The sequence below is a fragment of the Xyrauchen texanus genome, chromosome 4, assembly GCF_025860055.1.
Source record: "Xyrauchen texanus isolate HMW12.3.18 chromosome 4, RBS_HiC_50CHRs, whole genome shotgun sequence".
Taxonomy (NCBI): domain Eukaryota; kingdom Metazoa; phylum Chordata; class Actinopteri; order Cypriniformes; family Catostomidae; genus Xyrauchen; species Xyrauchen texanus.
In genome coordinates, this window is record NC_068279.1 from 15261705 (window position 1) to 15283074 (window position 21370).

The window sequence follows — 21370 nt, forward strand, 5'->3', positions numbered from 1 at the left end:
CCCATCCTCACTACATTCTATAGAGGGACTATTGAGAGCATCCTGAGCAGCTGCATCACTGCCTGGTTTGGGACTTGCACCGTTTCGGACCGCAAAGCCCTGCAGAGGATAGTGAGGACAGCTGAGAAGATCATTGGGGTCTCTCTTCCCTCCATCAAAGACATTTACAAAAAACACTGTATCCGCAAAGCAACCAGCATTGTGGACTGACCCCACACACCCCTCACACAAACTCTTTACCCTCCTCCTGTCTGGCAAGAGGTACCGAAGCATTCGGGCCCTCACGGCCAGACTGTGTAACAGCTTCTTCCCCAAGCCATCAGACTTCTCAATACTCAGAGACTGGTTTGACACACACGTGTCCTGAGTTGCACTTTAATAACTGTCACTTTATAACTGTCTGCTACCTCAATAACTGCTATGTGCATAGAACATTATCTCATAGTATGTTATGTTTACATTTTTAGAAACTGTCATCTTTTTGCACTACTGAGTACTGGTCGGCGCTGCACTGTCTATTGTCCTGTTCATTGTCAGTAATTTGTTGTACTGTCCTGTACTTTTTGCACATGTTTGCACGTGCACTTTATATAGGTATATATAGGTAGTTTATATAGGTATTATTTCGTTGTGTAGTCTCATGTGGTCCTATGTTGGTCCTTTGTTGTTTTTATGTAGCACCATGGTCCTGGAGGAACGTTGTCTCGTTTTGCTGTGTACTGTACTAACTGTATATGGTTGAAACGACAATAAAAACCACTTGACTTGACTTGACCTAGTAACCGGGCCAATTTGTTTGCTTAGGAGACCTGGCTGGAGTCTCTCAGCACGCCCTGGATTCATACTCACAACTCTAGGGGTGGTAGTCAGCGTCAATACGCGCTGGGCTACCCAGGTCCCACATAGTGCAGCTTTAAGTTAATAAAAGGTAAAAAAAAAAAATGTTACAAATTTTTTATAAATGCTTTTTGCAATCTTTTTCACATTGTTGCATAACTAAAGTACAAGTTTTGTCATTTTAACAATGGAAGGGACCAAAGTTATTAATAATTAGGCTACTTAACATTAGTGGGTACAATTAGATTTTAAAAACTATCATGAGATATTTTATAAATAATTTTGTTTATCAAACTCATTGCCTGTTGAGTTCACTTTGATGGTGAAGTGATCAAGACCTCGAGTAAACCAGAGGCGGCCAGATGTCACCACTATATTACGAGCTAGTGTATTTTAATAAAGCCTTGTTTTGTTTTCAAGAGCAAGTGAAATTATACCGAAACTCTTAATTAAGCTCAAAAATTAATTTAAAAAACTTAAACCTTTTTTTAGTTATTCATTCATTCAATTGGTCAGTCAATTAATCACTTTACATTTGCACACTTAGTGCTTTTATTAATCTATTAATATGTTCTGAAGCATCCTTTGTTCCTCACAGAGCTTTATACGTTTCCCAGGGAGTTTTTTTATGTGTGTTGCTATAAGCTGGCTCGCAGGGAATTTACACCTTGCACACTGTAAAGGTGCTTTGAGACAATTTTCAAATCGCTTACGGTAATTAAACTCCAAGAAAATAAAGCCAAATAAACAGTTTAAATGAGACATGATGAAATTAAGTTCTGCTTTTTGAGCCATGATTAGACTTGTAATGAAAGATGTGATTTTCTAATCACATTTACTAAGCAGTGATTTTCTCTCATGGCCACTCCTGTTAAAATATGTGGTGATCCAGTTGATGGCTATTGCAATTTTGCTGTTGTAATTTATTTACTATACGTATCACTGGTGTTTTTTTCTTCCCAATCCCACCCTTGAATTAGAGCTTCTAGGGGGAATGTACATGCATTTAGAGATGACACTTAAACTCAAATATCTCTTCTTACCATCATTTAATCAGGCAAATTGCTGTGAAATACATATAAAAGCATTGAGTATTAGTGCAGAAATTAGAAATGTCAGTACAATGTAAAATTAAATTAAGATCATTTATAGGTACAGATGGACCTGCTGTCACATAAAAGTAGCATTAATCATATTGTGCATGGGTACAAATACTGAATCTGTGTCATGAAAAATAAAAATGACATTAAGGAATTACAATACCTGTTTTTCCCCCAAATACATCAGATGCATTAAAATGTACACAGTAACACAATTTTGAGTTCAAATGGATTTCTTTGCCTTCTCCTTTGCCTCTGCTTGTGTTGATAGGTACAGTAATATTAATTGAGCGCAAAGTATGTAAAACTGACAAACTCCAAAACTCAAATATTTTTTTCTTTTTATGTTATAGTAACAATGCCTCTGTGTAAAAAAAAAAAAAAAAGAAAAAAAAATGTTTTATTTAATTTTACATCTCTCGTCTACAAGTCTTTTGACCCACACTTTTTCCAAATGCTCATGTTTTAGTTTAACATCTGCTATGGGTTGGGACGAACTGCAGCATAATTTTTAATAACTTGAGAAAAGCGAATTATTTTAACCTCTTTTGTTTTCGCTTTAAAGTCCTGCCACAGATACTCAGGTGAGAGCAACTTACTTGGTTTGTTATAAAGGAAATACTTGTTCAAGTGAGACTCCTCCTGCCATGCTGCCTCAATGGACTTAGCAGCATCAATGTCCAACTGCACCCGGCAGGTTTTAGTAAGCTCTTGCACGTCTTTCACTAAGCCACCGATCACAGCTCCACCATAATAAAAATCACCCTCTGTTGAGGGAATGAAGGCTTGTGATTCTGGCCTACGCTCATATGGGAATTGTTCACGTGCTGTTTCGTAGTAACCAGGGTGTATCACACCAACCAGATGACCCAAAGTCTCCACACCCCAGTGGCCATAGAACTTTGTATCCACATCCAGACAGAAAATGTAGTCAGCTTCATAGGCCAATCGATCCTCAATCAGATTCTCCACCATTTCCATTCTGCGCAAAGTGATCTCCTGCCACCTGGTAGAACTAGGGACTTTTAATACCACCACTTGCCGTTCTTTATCTAGTTTTACTAAGGGAATCTCCTCTGGTTTGTCAGTGAACACATAATAATGCACACGAAATCCAACAAAGTAATGTTGCTCTGCTGACTCCAGAAAAGCTGTAAGAAACTGTGTGTATCTGAAAAACAGAGAAGAGATTTTGTAAAGTAGTAAATAAAGTCCATAATCATTTCTACACAGAATGATCCTAAATATATTAGTATATTTAGTATAGAATATTGTCCCTTTTTAATTTAATTTCTTTCAGCAACTGAACGTTTTATACCAAACAACGCTCCAGGTGATACTGCGATACAGGTACTCTATTTGCTATAAATAAAATATATTTCATGTATGCTTGTTTATTTAGGTTTTGTTTTTAGTACTTGGTAAAAACTTAAATTAAAAGTTGAAGCAAATCTTATATAAGTGTTCAAAAATACTTTAAGCATACATTGTTCATTTTTGTTATAATTAAAAAATAATATATTTAAATTTAAGTGTTGCTCAGTGGCATATTTTTGTTCTTAGTTCTGCAGCTAATGTTTTGTAGACTTTGTTATTAAAAGAGTGTTGTTCAGAAACCTGTTTTTGTGTTTTGCTTTGGTACCGAAAATGGTATCGAGTACCGTGAAATTTCACTGGTATTGGTACCAACTACTGAAATTTTGCTACCGTGACAACACTAGATCAGACAGCACCACCGCGGTAGCATACATAAATCGCCAAGGCAACGTACGCTCCCGTGACATGTCACAACTGACCCCTCGTCTCCTCCTTTGGAGCCAGCAGCGACTCACAACCCCATCAACCTCAATGTGGTGGCAGATGCGCTACAACACTTGCCCAGCGGAGAGTGGAGGCTTCACCCCCAGTCGGTCTAGCTGATTTGGGAACGGTTCGGCAAGGCTCAGGTAGACCCGTTCGCCTCCCAAGACACCTCCCACTGCCCGCTCTGGTATGCCCGAACAGAGGCTCCCCTCAGGGCAGACACACTGGCACACAGCTGGCACACGGGGCTACGCAATTATGCATTTCCCCCAGTGAGCATTCTTGCACAGGTGCTGTGCTGTGATTATCAGGTTCCTAAGAGGCGCCCGGAGGTTATATCCCTCCCGGCCAAGCCTGTTCCCCTCCTGGGATCTCTCAGTGGTCCTCTCGGGCCTTCAGAGACCCCCCTTCGAGCCGCTAGAATCAGTTGGACTCAGGACCCTCTCCCTAAAGACGGCCCTGCTGATCGAGCTCGCCTCCATCAAGAGGGTCGGGGACCTGCAAGCGTTCCCTGTCAGCGACACTTGCCTGGAGTTTGGTCCGGCAGACAAATATGTGATCCTAAGACCGCGGCCGGGCTACGTGCCCAAGGTTCCTTCAAAGGACCACGCCCTCCAAAGATCAGGTAGTGAACCTGCAAGCACTGCCACGGGAGGAGGCAGACCCAGCCCCTTCGTTGCTGTGTCCGGTACGAGCTTGGCATACCTATTTGGACCGCACGCAGAGCTTTAGACGTTCTGAGCAGCTCTTTGTCTGCTTTGGTGGACAGCGGAAAGGGAACACTGTCTCCAAACAGAGGCTCTCCCACTGGGTGGTGGACGCCATTTCATTATCCTGTCGCACCCAGGCCGTGCCCCCACTTGCGGGTCCGAGCACACTCAACAAGGAGTGTTATGTCCTCATGGGCACTGGCCAGAGGCACCTCCCTGGCAGACATATGCAGAGCAGTGGGTTGGGCAACACTTAATACCTTTGCGAGATTTTGTATGTCACCACTTTTACCTCCCGCTCTCTGGGCAGGTGTGGTCTCTGCAGGGTCTTTTCCCCCTGTAAAAATAGGGGACTGGGTAAGAACCCCTTCCCCAATGCGTGTAAGGGCCCCAGCCGTGGACTCTATGCGAGAAACATAGAGAGAAAAGAGGCCCGGCTAGGCTCGGCCCATTTCCAGGTTGGTAAGCGTCGCCTTGTTCCCCTGTCTAGGGTAACTATAAGGATTCCGACGGCTTTATGGCGCACTGGGGGAAGGGTACGTGCAGTCTGATACAGCTGGTCATTTTGGCACATCAAGTACCTGCCTGCTCCTGTGTCAGTAGTACACGTACACGGCTCAGTGCATGGCGTGATTTAAATTGGACCCCTAGTGTAGCTTCTTCGACACAACATCGAAGTGAGCGATAGATGGGGATAGTCTAGGTTACGGATGTAACCTCCATTCCCTGATGGAGGGAACGAGATGTTGTGTCCTCCTGACCACGTCGCTGAACCGAGCCACTGTTGTGGCCGGACCATTTCCGGCTCTTCAGAAAACTCCTGAATGAAACAGACGCATTTCCCCACCTTTATACCCGTATGTCCGGGGGCGGGACATGCAAATTCTGTCTGCCAACTTCTCATTGGCCTTTTTTCATAGATCAGAGGTATATTCGACGCTCAAGAGAGACCCCTAGTGTAGCTTCTTCGACACAACGTCTCGTTCCCTCCATCAGGGAATGGAGGTTACATTCGTAACCTAGACGTTTTGTTCCTTCTTTTCCCTTTCTTTCCCCCTAACATAAAACATGCCATTAAACTGTACGTATATGCATTCAATAAAATTAAAAAAGAGGCCACAGCAAACAATAACATCCACAAAGTGAACGGATGAGCTCAAAAGCAAGTCAACAAAGGGAGGGAGAAAAAAGAAAAAAGAGAGAGAGTCAGGCAGGAGCCAGTGGGCAGACAACAGAACAACAAACCCTCTCAGACTGCATCAATAAAATGTATGATGTGAAGTCTTTATTGTTCATCGTGCCAGCAAATTTGATGAAGGCCATAGCTTGTCATGGGTATGTAAAGTCTTATGTCTGTCCTTGCCGTCAATTCACAGCTTAACAGGAAAAAGCAGTGCAAAGCTTACCATCTGTTGGTGCAGTGATTATTTACACTTTTTGAAACCATTCCGCTGCGCTCTAGCAAAGTCTGGAAAAACCATGATGTTGTGGTCCACCCAGCACAACTTGCCTTTATTCTTTGCTGTTTGTAGAACAAAGTCTCTGGCAACCGACCACTAGAATTTTATCGCGATAGATTGGGGTCTGTCACTCGCCCCAGGAAGCTGCCCGGGAGCTCTGTGCCTGCGCTTTGCCAGTGGCCAGCAGTGTCAATCTAATTTGGAATAAGCCCCTCCAAAATCCTCACCATCTCTTGACCATTCTTTCCCTCTGGGATTCCAACTAAATGCATATTATTACATCTGCTTCGATTTTCCAGATCCTCTAGTTTTTCCCATACTCTTTCCACATCAGCCTTAGAAGCAGGTTAGCATGTAGCTCTCTTTTGGACGACTCCAGAAATTCGACCCGTTTTTCAACATCATTCATTCTTGTGATCAGAGTGGAAAGTTTTGCTGACATAGATGTGATCGCTCAACGTATTTCTGCGAGGCCCTCCATGTCGGTTGAGATTTTAGTTAGTGCTTCATAAATGTTCGAGATATCCCCACCTATGTCATGAAGCTTGCTGTCACTATCCAATGGACCTCTGCCATCTTTATCCTGCGAGGCATCCAACGTGTGAGAACGTACATGCTTTTAATGTCCCCACAGACCAACGATTTCACATTTTTCAACATCCTTCCCTCCCAGCACAGTTTAACAAACTATTACAGTCCTCACTGTTTAATATTGCTTAAAAGGATTATTTTAGTAAAGTTTAAAGGAGCTTGCCTTAAAGCAATCAACCCTTGCATAAGGACACGAGACTCTGATCAGGAACTTTGTTAAACTTCAGTCACTATTTCCTGATGCTGGAATGCTTCAACAGATGTCAAAGCCGAGACGATGGTAACATAACTATAAATTACATATAAATTACATATAATTGTACTTGTTTACAGTCAATTATGTATGTTTAAGGTACACCTCACAAACCTACCAAATGATCTAAAGGTGTTGAATGAAAGAAAAATGTAACATCTACAGCGTGTGATAAATCAGCAGAGAGAAGAGAACATAAATCTAAATAAAGAGATTTTTTCAAAAAAAAAAAAAAAATATATATATATATATATATATATATATATATATATATATATATATATATACACACACACACATATATACACACGTGCATGTACAGTATGTATGTATGCATGCGTGTGTGTGTGTGTGTGTGTGTGTGTGTGTGCTTTCACTAAACACAGTTTGGTCTTTCCACTTTAATTTTACTTTCACAGTAATCCCATCTCTACTTCTGGCTACAGAGCACTTACTCCGGAAGGTTAGAATTGTTTACATAATATAAAGCACATTTACTAATGACAATGTTCCACATTTCCTTGCCTTTTTAAATTTAAGACCTTTAGAGTTTTTTTGTTGCTCAGTAGTAATATTTCTGCCTATTTATTTCAGCCCATGAAATCAAATGCAGATGTCCCTGAAGTAAGATTTAAATCCAATTCATTAATTTGTTTGTCATTATTATTGTTGTTGTTTTTGGTGCAGTTTACAATAGCTTAACAAGATTCCACACTTGTGGAATCGAGAACGAAAATCATTGGTTCTCGCTGAAGCTCAAAGGTGCTGCGTACACGAGAACGAACCTCATTGGGTCTCGCTGAAGCTCAAAGGTGCTGCGTACACGAGAACGAACCTCATTGGGTCTCGCTGAAGCTCAAACGTGCTGCGTAACACGAGAACGAACCTCATTGGGTCTCGCATGTCAAGCAATCATGTTTGAGCTTCCGTTTACCACAACTAAGAACATTTGGACTAAACCACTCAATTCATATGGATTGTAAAAAATATTTTCTTAGTATTTTTGTTTGTTTCCAGTCCAAATATCAAAAAATTCTTAAATCAAGAGGCATTTACTAGACAAGTACATTGACATAAGATGTTTTCTGAAAATTTTTTTTCTTAAAACAAACAAAATTATCTGCCAATGGAGTAAGAAACATAATCTTGTTTCCGTTAGATTTTTTGTCTTACCCATTTGCAAATAATTTAGCTTTTTTTAAGCAAAAACTCACTTAATTATTATTATAATATTTATTAAATTTTTGGAGAAAATAAGATATCTAGTAAATGTATCTTGATTTAAGAATGTTTTATATTTGGACTGGAAACAAGACAAAAAAATAAGTGTCAAATTGGTAGTTGCGTGGACTGTCAATGGAGGGCAGAAATCTCTCAAATTTCATTAAAATGTGGCAGTGAAGAAGAGGTTTCCCAATGTGTCCAGATGAGCTTTTCGGGATTGCAGTGAATTCTAAGCTGGGGGAACTGAGACTGCTTGGAAATTATTTTTTGGGGGAAATTTAAAGTATATTCCTTGCTTGATTTTTATTCAAATGTCTCACATACATGTTCACGTTTTAGACATCAAATAAAGATTTTCTTCAAATGTTACGTGCATGAATTTTCTTTTATTGAAAATATATGGAGGGCAAAATATATTTTTAAATGCTTCTAAAATATTTACAAAAATGGCAAAAAAAAAAATATTTGTAGAAAATGTATTTATGTAAATGTATTTTCACATACATTTGTGGCCATTTTTTGTATATTTCAAATATATTTTTTTACCATATGAACTTCCCTCAAATTTATCTCATGGGATTGGAGCAGTATGTTTTGGTATGTGAATATGCCCTGGTTTAATTTTAGAATGGACTTATTAACAGTAAATATCAGTCATGTTATTATAAACAGTGCAAAGAAGGCTTGTAGTGAGCTGTTTATTATGAGATTTAATTTTACCTCCAATTTTTTCCGGAATTGAAAACTGAATGAAATAAATGTGTCTGGAATTAGGAATTTCTGGACTCAAACAGCCCTACATTATGCACATGCTCAGTGAAACGGGGGTGTCGCACGATGTGTAACCTACAAGTTAAAAGCAAAACAAAACAGAGAAAAACAAGAGCAACAACAACACAGGATACATTACATTCAGAAGTGATCATCCCTATGCCCTATTTCCTTCAAAGAATTTACCATCCACTATGAGAGATTTGGAGGGCTGAAAGGAGTGGGGCTAAAAAATTACATTTACTCGGAACTCATCTTTCAAGTCATTTTTATTGGAATATTCTGTTTGAAACAATCTTACAGCATAGCTATCACGATTGTTCTCACTTTGAAGTGCTCTTTGGAGGCTGATTTATCCCATTTGGAATGCAGGGACACATGTCGAACACTAGTAGAATTGTTCATTTTTGGACAGATCAGCAGTCTGTAAGCCATTCACACCTGTAATACTTTGATGTGCCTCTATTTATATTGTCTATATTCTGCCCATTGACTCCCCTTATCTTAATCGTCTTATCTGTCTGCGACAGTAATACTCATATCATACATGTAAATGTATATCATCAATCTTTGCAGTAGCATCTGTGTTTCATAAAAAAACAAAAAAAAACAAGTATAAAAACTTCTTAATCTTGCCTGGACTATCGCAACAAAATCCATCTTAAAATACAATAAAATAGGGTAACAAGATGATGACGAGTCTGCATACAGAAGAGAGGAAGAACAGCTGGCTGTCTGGTGCAGTTAAAATAACCTGGAGCCGATCACACTTAAAACAGTGTAGATGATTTTGGAGTTCAGGAGGAACACCCCAACATTGGAACCCCGCTCACTATTCTGAACAGCACTGTGGCAGCAGTGGAGTCATTCAGGTTCCTGGGCTCTACCATCTCACAGGACCTGAAGTGGGAGACCCACGTTGACTCCATTGTGAAAAAGGCCCAGCAGAGGTTGTACTTCCTTCACCAGCTGAGGAAGTTCAACCTGCCACATACGCTGCTGATACAGTTCTTATCAGCAGTTACGGAGTCTGTCCTCTGCACTTTAATAATTGTCTGGTTTAGTTCAGCTATTAAATGGGACTTCAGAAGACTAAAATGGACTGTTTGGACTGCTGACCAGATTTTTGGTTGCCCCTGCCCTGTACACTTCCAGTGTGAGGAAAGGGGAAAAATCACTCTGGACCTCACTCACCCAGCCCACTACCTTTTTGAACGGTTGCCTTATGGCCGGCCCTACAGAGCACTGAGTACTAGAACCGTCAGGCAAAAGAACAGTTTTTTCGCTTAATCTATACATCTCATGAACAGTTAAAATTGCCCCATTAAGTAATAATTATGTGCAATACACAGCTTAGTCTATTCATATTTATCTAATATCTCCTACCACTTCTGCCATTACATTCCCTTGCACTATCTGTAACAGATTTGTATTTGTACATATTTTTGTCTGTTGTGGATTTATATATATACTTACATTTTCTATTTGCTTTTTATTCAATTTTTTTATTTTATTATCTCTGTCTTGTTGTTGTATTGTTTGTGCACTGGAAGCTTCTGATTCCTTGTATGTGTAAGCATACTTGGCAATAAAGCTCATTCTGATTCTGATAACAGGTGCATACTATGGCATTATAACTTGTACATTATTTACTGAATACAGACAGTCTATCTTTCAAATGACATCAAGTACTTGCATATAGTGCGTTTGTAACAGGAGCCAGATAGTACGTGATAGCTGTGCGGTATTTGAAAACCTCACTCCCCTGCCCTCAACCGGCGCACTAGCAACTGATGCAAGGGGCTGTAGCCCTTAGCCTCCTAGTTAGTGCGCCGGCCACCCATTCCAGAAACGCTGATTCGAATCCCGCTCAGAGCGGGTCGTGTTGTACTGGTTACACGTTCAAGTCATGTCGGAATGATCATATTTATGAGTTGAGCGCACATGAATGCCACCACAAAGTTGTAATTACTGTGGGAAAATCAGGATTTTCTTTTGGTGCATTCAAGTCCTCCTGGGAAATTCATGCTTATGAGGTTGGAGGTCCTGCATACGATGTCATGTACATTCAAGTGATTTTAGTTGTAAAGAATGGACCCATTTTGCAATTTCATATTTATTTCTCTCTTTTTCCTTACACTGGCAAACTTAAGAAGCCCTGACTTTCTGAAATGGGGCGTGTCAATTTAAGAATCATGGCGGAAGCAAATTGTTATTGGTAATCTGTTTTGCTTATGGATTTTGACTGTGCAGTTCAGTTTGTATGCATTGTTGTAATGTTAATGAAAAGTAACAATAAAGCTTGCCATAAAATAAGACTCACTTTAGCAGGTTTAGGCAGCGACAGTCTTGTGCAATAAAACTACATGTCACATCATTATATATAGCCTCAAGAGAAAGATCAACTAGAGATAAAGCATCTAATGTGTGGCTTTCACTTAATTTTGTTGCATGACATCGTAAGTGAAATCTCCAACCTCGTAAGTACGAACTTCCCTGGAGGATTGAATGCGATATTATTTTATGTGGAATCCATTGATAGAATGAGGCAGAAAGCATGATTTTTCTTGAATATGCAGCCTGAAGCAAATGACAGATACAAAATAAATAAATCTTAAATACCAGCGATTGCTAGGAAGATATAAAAAAACCTAATATTTTCTTAATCGTCTATTTATTCTTGACATCCCTCCTCAGTCTAAACATTATTATTACGCTTTACATGGAGTTTGTAAGGATAATGTCCAAGTGAAGCAAAGCAGAGCTTATATAGTTACAGCAATCCAGGAGTAAATTGCATCAACTTCTGCCTTCAGATATCACTACAAAGCACAACAGAAAACCCTACATCTGACCTGCGCCAAAATAAATGGGTAAATAATGTAAGAAATTCATATGGCAGAAACATTACCCATGTTCAGGGGCGTCGGACTGGGGTGGTAAAAGGTACCGAGTACCCAGGGCCTGAGGCAGGGGGGGCCCCTTAGAAGTCAGTTTTCTATACATACCTATTTGGTACGGGGGCCCAGCAAGATGGTTTGTACCCAGGGCCCAAAATTTGGTGCTACGCCCCTGCCCATGTTGTGTGTGCATCTCACTGTTGTGGAACTAGTTTGCTGACTTCTTCAATGAGCGACACTGTTCAAAGGGAAAGTCTATGTATGGCGTTAGAGTACTGCCTAAAGTCATGAGCGCATTCATGTATTGCGAGAGCACATCCATGTTATGTGTGAATCTCTCACCTCGCACATGTATTTCTTTAGCTCTTGCACAAAAATTGGTATGGCTCTATTATAACTGCCCATGTAAACATAATCAATGTAAGTCTTTTCACTTTCATTGCATCTTTTTCCATACAATGAAAATGAATGTTAACTGAGACTGTCACTCTAACATCAATTTTTTCTGTGTTCCACTAAAGAAAGAGAGACATATGGGTTTGGAACAACACAAGGGTGAATAATTGATGACAGAATTTGCATTATAACCACTATAAGTGGTTTATAAGTGTGTTTATATAGGTCTTCAGTCATGTAGTTGTGATTTTCTTTAAAATACAATGATCAGAGAAACAGATAACTCACTTTCCAAGAGCAAAGACTGTAGTCGCAATAGTGATGTTTTGTTGTTTGTAGATAGAATCAAGAAGCATTGAATCAAAAGAACCTTCCCATACAATTGGGGCCAACCATGGTGTCAGGGAAATAATGCCTTCTGGGCTGTAATAAACAAGGAAATCCACAGACATTTGCTTGAAATGCACATCCAAATGCACCTGAAGCTGATTAGCTAATTATTATTAAGTTGATTAGTTTTATTTGTACAAAAGTTTTCTACACTTACCCCACCACACTGGGCTGTTTGTTCAAAAGTCTGCACATAAAAAAAGTAAATACAGTAAGTAAATATAAACATTTTGGATGTCACAGTTTTTTATTCATTGGTACTTGTTTTCCATCTCTGTTTTCATCATCCACTTTCTTTTCAAGAGTGTTTTATAGTTTATCTGATATAAATTAGGCATAGATCTTAATCCTGCTTTTAATTAGAATTATGTTTTCAGGTGAACAGCATCCAACATCAATCTATGTATCCTCAAATTATTAAACAAATATCTTGTAAATCAAAGTGAACCATCCTCAGTTAAAAATATCTATATTATTTAGGTTGCAAACAAAGTTCGAATTTACATTTAAATATGACTTAGTTGACAAACTGCCATTACATCAAGTTCAGAAATGTGCATGAGTGGATCCCATTTCAAGGGCTCTGAATAAAGATCATGTGTCCACTTCTCTGACAACCATGTAACACTCTACGGTAACACATAAATGTAAATCAGTTAGAACACATGGTGGGGGGGGGGTTACTCACCCTTGTGGTGAGTGCATATACAAGTTCTTCTGATGTTCCTTTAATCCTGAACTGATAATAATAAGTAGATTAATTTAATACTCGTGTACTATATTAATAAACAGTATGTGAGTTTGTGTTTTATTAGCAAGTGTCTGTATATATGCTTTGTTTGAGAGTGTTTATTTGTATTTGCTATGGAGTGTCCATAGAACTCTTACTGCACACTAAAGCACCTTTAGTAACTCAATGTACAAGACAAAAGTGTGTGCTACTGTCAGACTGAAAGAATGTGAGAGGGCAGTTGCCTATGTATTCAGTAAGCAGGAAGGCAGCTCACTAGGAAAAGATAGGCACATTATATGTGTTAGTCAGAAGTACTTACTTGGAGCACTTCCTTTGCTCTCCTGACCTGAAAACAAGCAACAGGTTAAAATGTTGAAACAAAAACACTTCAGCCATCTCATTCAATGTAGTGTTTGGTGAACTGTGCTGTGTACGTCCACTTGTGATGTGGCCAATACAGTGATTCCATGGTAAACCTCTGAATTGCTGACCACAATCAATAACCCGGCTTGTATAGCTAATGTGCATGCACTTTAGTGAGTTGATTGACAGGCGATGTCTGTATCTAAAAGGTGAATGGCTGTTTTGCCTGTAAAGTAGGACTTCCATTCTACATCCGTTGATCGTTGGGCGCTAGACCTTCTTGGTTGTGCATTCCAATTTTTCCCATTCATTTAAACAGAAGTGGCCCGTCTCTGCTAAATAGTCTCTAGGTGTAAGAACTGGATCTCTGACGCAACGGAAAACTGCCAGCAGGATGTGAAGCCACCGGAAGTGTTCAAGTGGCCATCTTGGTATGCCCAAACTGCCATAGAGCATCAAAGACTGACAGGTGAAAAAAAGACCACCACTGTGTCTGAAATAGCTCACTTTTCACTCATTCACTATTTCCTATAGTGGATATGAGAGTGCCCAATAACAGGCAAGGAGTGAATGAAATGAGTGAGTGAATGTGGATGCTGATGTCTACATGGAGGATCGGAAAGAGCAGGAGAGCTCTGGAGATGACGCAGAAACTACTTTGTCACATATGTACTTTTCTCTTACATGTAGGATAATAATAATAATCATAATAACAACAATAATAATAATACTGGTTATTCTTATAAATACAATAAAATGTCAATCTGTGTGTCATATATTAACATGTTAATATATATTTTGATAATGATTAAAATATGAATACTGCTAAAGACTGTCTACAAGAATAAAAACAATTGCACAAGCATACATTATTGTATTTATTTTTATTATTTATTTACCGTCTTGGCACTCTCCCATCCAAACTCGCCAGTGTTAGAGAAGTCATGACATGTACACATAGTATGGCGCACAAATGTATGGTCACATATTTGTTTAAAAAGGAGTGTTTATATAGTTTTAAAAATAATTTAGTTGACTGAGCCATTTTTATGTAAATGCTGTTTTTAGTCAGTACTGCTGCAGCCACTAATGGCTGTTAGTGGCATGCAAACTTTCAGCCCTCAGATGCTGACAAGCCTTGCCTGAGGAAAGCCACCTGTCTGTCACTCACTCGATGTTGTGTTGATTTAATGACACTAGGGGTTCACTCTTGAGAGCCCCAATCACCTTTGCTTTATTCAGAAAAGGCCAATGAAAATTGGCAAGTGGAATTTGCATGCCGCTCTCTGCGCTGGACATACGGGTATAAAAGGAGATGGCGTGCACCCCTCATTCAGACTTGTTCTTCAGAGCCGAGTGCATGTGTGTGTTCGTCCCGTCACACGTCAAGTGTTGTGCTTCCCCTGGGTGCTTCAGCAGCTGAGTCTACAGGTGTAAAAAAATGTATGTTCTAAAAGAGTATATTTTCTCGAAAAGAGCTCGCGCAAAGATTGCCGACTTTTTAAATGTGTCCTTTCGCCTTTGTGCTACTGGGTGTGGCCGTTATCTCTCCCCACCGGATGGCCACTAAGTCTGTCTCAAGTGCTTGGGTTGACAGCACGCCGAGGCAGCTTTTGTGGAGGGGTCATATTCTCACTGCAAGAACATTCCCATGAGACCGTTGCAGTCACAGTTCTCTTCCTTCTTTGTGACGCAGAGAGCCACAGTGGCTGCTTCCCGACCCAGTCCGTCCTAGGTTGAAATTCAGACGGCGGGGTCAGCGAGCACCACGGACGATCTGGATATGAGCGCATTTCCGCCAGCTCAAACCCCACGGTCCTCCTACCCTCCAGCATGCTTGTTCTGCCTGGTAGAGTTAACGAATGATGCAGGTGGTCCACCTCAGGGCGGATTTAATGTCTTGTTCGGGGGTCCCAACGAGGATGAGATATCAGTCGCAGCATCAGTGGGTGGGCTTCTGCTTTTGGAAGCAGAGGAATCTTCTGAGCTCCCGCCATTGGGTGGTATGAGGCAGCCGCTGAGTTGGCAGCCATGCTTGCCCGGGCAGTTCCGAACATCTGGCTTGATATGTACCCTCCAACCTGCCCTGAGCATTCACGGCTTGATGATTAGTTTCTGGGCACGGAGCATGACTCACGTCCACGCCCCGCCCCGGTGCCTTTCTTCCCGGAAGTACATGAGGAGCTTGCGAAGTCGTGGAAGGCAACTTTCTCTGCCCGTACACAGTTTGCCATCTCGTCCACCATAACAGGTAAGTGTGGCGGTTCTTGGGCCAATCGCCTGCCCCAGGTGCTGGCCACCGTTGCAGGCCCCCCCTCCCCGGATGATCTTCCCGGTGGGGTGTCTGTTCTGCCTCACCACAAACCACACACCCCGGGCCTGATAAAACCAATCGTCCCTCTGGTGCCATTAGCACAGAGGCTGGAAGCCTGGTTAGCGCTTTTTAGCCCGTCGCGATGGCTCATCAGGTGATCTGTCTCGGCTATGCAATTCAGTTTGCCAGCAGGTTCAGTGGAATCCTCTCTTTCCGAAAAAAGGGAGGTAATGTTAAATCTCATAATAAACAGCTTGTGAGCTGTTTATAATAGCATGAACAACATACTATTAATAGGTCCATTCTAAAATTAAATCAGGGCCTATATGCACATACCATGCACAATGGTTAAATTCGAGGGAAGTTTGAGTAGATGTGGCTGCATTTACAAGAACTACCAAAAATAGTCTTAAAAGCACCATTCAACCTATAATAAAATTGTCCATAATCGCTCATGAGTTTTTGTTTAGAAAGAGGTTTGTATAAGATTGTAACTGTGCACTACCATTTGTACACTGAATAAAATGTCCAAACAATACTCTTCAGTTTTATTTAACAATCCAGGTTGTTGTGGTTTATTTCATACAATATTACAAATACATATTTTATAACATGTATTTAAAATAACTTTTTTTATTTTATTTCATAAAATATTTTTTATGTAAAATGTAGGCTAATTAAAAACTTTTTTTAAAACACTGTAAAAATTTCTAGAGCGAGTAGAGAAGTGATTCTCGCTTTTGTAGGTACAGCACATTGATCATTTAAACTTAAAAATACTGATTTATTTATGTGAACTAGGATGCTAACTCAACTCTGCCATCTCTTTGTTGCAGACTTGTGTTGTAATCAGGGAAGTTATTATAGTTTGCCAATTAACGGTCACAAATTTGGTATGTTACTTGATTTTAATCCAAATTTATTTTTGGAATCGATTTCCAGCCCTACCAGTGAGAGAAAAACAGAGCAATCATGTCAGCCACACCTGCATCTCAGTAGTGTTGAAAAAGTTGTTAAGGTTTACAACGGAAATATGGCAACACTCGCTGCTGCTGAGAAGTGCTTAAACATACATCTTGGCGATTTTGAAACAATGGAACTTCTGACAAAAAAGGTAATCCCAGAAGCGATCCCTCTCATTTTCTGAGTTTCTCTTTCGATCCATCAAACACAAACTCACACACAAACTCACACACACACACACACACACACACACACATGCAACGTGCTACCTCATTATCCAGTATCTCTCAAGTAGGTCTTTCAAAGTAGCCTGAAGAGGTGATGTGTCCAAGTCACATCAGCTGCTCACTGGGTACCTCAGTGCTCAGTGCATGGTCCACCTATTTTCTCTATATACACATATACATATATACACATTACTGGAACCTACCGATAACATTCAGCTCTACAAGTCTTTCCAGCCTGACTCCATGGTGACTTTTCGAATCTCGGCCTGTTTTGTAGACTTCTCTGCCTGGATGAAGAAACACCACCTGAACTCAACCCAGCAATGACAGAGCTCCTCAGAGTCACGTGACGTCATGCGAGGTTTGGACATATGAATGGCGAGCTCTGCACACTTTGCTAGTTTTTAATACTTTTTATGTCATAAACTGGTGAGATTCGGTACAACCAGATTCTTAACTGTTTTATTTTCCTTGGGCTCTGGAGACATTAAAAGAAACTTACATGCTCAAGCTGATAACCCAGACAGGGTTGCAGACCAGGGACTCAATTTGGACGGTGTGGCAGGAGAGATCCAGCGTCAACTGTCGAGCATGTCGGCAATGCTGGCAAAGGTTCTTGGAGGATCTTGCTGTAATATGTTGCTCGATCAAGGCCATGGAGACTAAATTCACTGAGTTGGTTACAAGAATGTGAGATGTCGAGAAACGGATCGATTATCTAGAGTGAATAAGCTGCTAACCCACTAGTGACCAAGGCAGATTTGGAACGCGTTTGGGAAAACTTGGAGAACGTAATCGACAAAACAATATCCAAATTGTTTGAATTCCTGAGCACGAGGAAGGCCGAGATATGGTAAAATTCCTAATCTGCTCGACATAACAGGCCATAAACTGGAAATCGAGCGAGCTCACATGGTTCCGGCTAAGAGATCCGCAGAGGGAGACAGGCCTCAATCAATTCTGGCCACATTTGTGAGATCATCCAATAAAGATCTCGTGTTATGTGAGGCGAGGAGTAAAGGAAAGCTTTCTTGGAAGAACCACAGCATTTTCTTTTTCCCAGACTTTGCAAATTCGACAAGAGAGAAACATGAACGATTCAGGGAATGCAAGAATCTCTTACATCAACGGAAAGTTGCTTTTGCTCTGATGTTTCTGGCCAAACTGAGAAAAGATATGTGGAGCGGAGGGGGGGCGGGGCCGGGCTAGAATGTCGCACGTCCGGTCCCCAATCGGCCTGATGGGGCGCGCGAGGGATAAAGGCGGCCGGTGACGACGGTTCGAGAGAGTGAGAATTATGGGCATGTCCGTCGTGTGTGTGTTTATATTTGTGCTTTTGTTTTGAGTTTAATTAAATTATTATTGATATTGACAAGCCGGTTCTCGCCTCCTCCTTGCCCATCTTAACCCCCTTACAAGATACTAAGGATGGCCTTGGAGAATTTACATTCCCACAGCAATCATTGTCCTTCATAAAGACAATGGAGTGAGTAAGCCGTTTAGTAATTTTCATGTTGCTGCCTAGTGGGCCTGACTCACTGAACATACACTCGATTGTCAAAGGAAGATGGGTGCCTTTTTTGTTTCTTTTTGTGTTGGTTCTGCCTAGCGGCTGGAGTTTGTTGCTTGTGGATGAATCTGCACGTTTTTGGTGCATATGCCTCCTATGGCCTGGACTTTTTTATGTGGAATATCTCTTGCAGGGCGTTGGAGGGATTGGGCCTTTTGCTGGAATTTGTTTTATAGACTATTTTTTGCTGTGTAAATCTGTCTCACAAAATTTGTAAAGAAGCACTGGACTTGAGCAATCTGACATCAAACTTGTCACGGGGACATATCTTGCATTTGCACTCCGTATGGACAAAAGTGTCCAGTGTTAAATTCTGACATTTATTTATATGTTAAATCAAGCATTTGGCTGAACTCTAAATTATGTATTAATAAGTCCCGTTTCTGCTGGTCAGACTGGATTGTGAGGAGGGTTACTACACTTGGTGTCATATATGAGAGTAGAGTATTGAGATCTTTTGAAAATTTGGTTTAACATTTTGGAATTCCCAGATCTCAGTTCTTTAGGTATTTACAGCTGCGCCACATGCTCTGTATTGTTTTTGGGAGTAGCACACATCACCTTAAAGCGGCAGATACTCTGCGAGAGCTGATTTCTGCTTTTGGAAAAGGTCATGAAGCATCATGAAATACTATTTGGTATTATTATTTTTCTGATGCAAATGAAATTTTTAATGCAGCACTTTCTGTTCTATTGTCTTAAGAAGAATCACTTATGTTGTATTCTCAGCAATGAATACATTTAAATGTTCATGTACTGTGGCTTTTGTTGAATCAGGCAGCATATTTTCCTCTTAATGGGACTATATTTATTCTTCCTACATATATCGCATAGTATATGATGTGAATTTAGTTTAAGTTATTGTATGTTGTAATTGTATGAATGTTAATACCAAAAATGTGTGTGTATATATATATATATATATATATATATAACATAAAAAGGCTTGACATGCTTTTTTTTTTTAAAAAAAAAGGTTTGAAAATACCAATCATAGAGGTCAAACTCTCAACATCACTGCAGAATTAAACTAAATAAACAAAACAGCTTATTGACCCCTTATAAAATGAAATATATTTTATGTTACACTCCAATTCTATAATACTATAAAAATCAGCTTATCTTGTCAAGCTTTGACTAAGGAACCTCAAAAGCCACAACTATGAACAGTAAGTTATAAAGCAGAATATCACAATTTATTACACGACTATCTGGAATAGTCAATTATGATTGGTCAATGGTGCCATCTAACGGCCTGATATTGTGTAAATAGCATCTGCCACACAGCGCAGCTATTTGCACTCTAATAGTCTGTTGGAAACACAGAAATTGAAGACAAACTGCATCCTGTGGGGTTGCTGCAGTGGTGTGTAACAACGGTGTGGATGTCCTTTTCGTTTTGTGAATCATCCGGGTGAATCATGGCGGGTGATATTTCACACCCTGGGTGCAGATAAAAAATAACAAACGTTCATAAAATAGTTCATAGAAAATGCTCTTAACAGCTAAGATCAATAGTTAATGGGAAAGGAGGCCCAGAACTCTATGAATGTGCGTGTCTAGGAGATGCTTTCATTGCACTTCTGAACAGTGGAACTCACTGCAAACATATCAAATCAGACGTGTATCGGTGGCTTTTCTTTTATTTGTTCTTCAAAATATAATCACGTTTCGTCAAACATAATATATTTGTAATATACTGTATCTCTCCGAGTGGCTGGTACATCAGCAAAATACAAAGAGACGTGTGTGGCTCGCGACCCATAGATTCCCAACCCCTGATCTAGGATGACCATCCATCCACTTTTTTTGGACCTGAACAAAGCGAACAAATATTTGTAGAGCAACCTCTGTATGTGACCTGTAAAGCTGGCACTTGCATGTCAATGGGAAAAAAACTCAGAAAATACAATGAGCATGAACCCAAGAAACAAGCCCTGAGTCTTTATTCACATATTATCCACACTAAATATTATGTGACAAGAACAAAAAATACCAGCCCAAGGAAAGTTTGTCATAAACATTTGATCTTTAGGGAAGTAGGCTACACCTGCCCACAGTAGGCCTGAAAAGTGTAAAGTATAGTATAAAAAATGTGTTTTTAATGGTGTCTTATCTTTTTAGTTTTTATTTTATACTGTTGTATTTTATTTAATGCCCAGTATTAACTGTATTAATGTTACTATACATTAATATATCTAATTAAACACATTAAATTTATTTAATTTATACATTAATAAATGTCATTAGTGTAATTCATATTATTGGTTTGATAATAACATTAAAATAATATTGCCTCATTAAGTAGCTTCAATGTAGCTAGTTACTTTTTGATAGTAACTTATAGTGTAGCTAACTACATTTTCGAAAGGGTAGCTTGACTGTAGCTTAACTATAAAAATTATGAGTAGCTTTGTAAGATTATATATGCAGAAGAATTCCAGCAACAAATCATTCATGATTTGAATCCAGAAAAAAAACAGCCTTTCAGTTTGGAATGTTTCAACGTCATAAATCACAGGCCTTCAGCCGGAACCCCCACACAGTTACACCAGGCTGTTCTGTGTAAGGTTACATGGACCATCAGATTTGCACAACTCGAAGACATTTCATCTTAATCTAGCCTTGCTAGATAATGCTGAAAATTGCTTTGCACTGTGATAAAGTTTGTGCCTGACAAATTAATGATTATAGACTGATGGACCACTTTAAAATGTGTGTAGCGGTGTGCAATCACCAATCTTTAATTTTGTATGATTTATCTA

At 39.9% G+C, this 21370-nt stretch overlaps 1 protein-coding gene across 1 annotated transcript in view; it reads right to left on the reverse strand.

Annotated features, from left to right (window-relative positions):
• Positions 1–1875: 1875 nt before the first annotated feature.
• LOC127634552 (globoside alpha-1,3-N-acetylgalactosaminyltransferase 1-like) overlaps positions 1876–21370 on the reverse strand; it is a 34421-nt gene continuing 14926 nt past the window's right edge. Inside the window, exons 4-8 of the mRNA XM_052114162.1 lie at positions 13488–13514; positions 13124–13174; positions 12593–12622; positions 12334–12468; positions 1876–3108 (exon numbers count right to left, since the gene is read on the reverse strand). Of these exons, the coding sequence (XP_051970122.1) occupies positions 2418–3108; positions 12334–12468; positions 12593–12622; positions 13124–13174; positions 13488–13514 (934 nt within the window). The 3' untranslated portion in view covers positions 1876–2417. The remainder of the gene's footprint in view (positions 3109–12333; positions 12469–12592; positions 12623–13123; positions 13175–13487; positions 13515–21370) is intronic.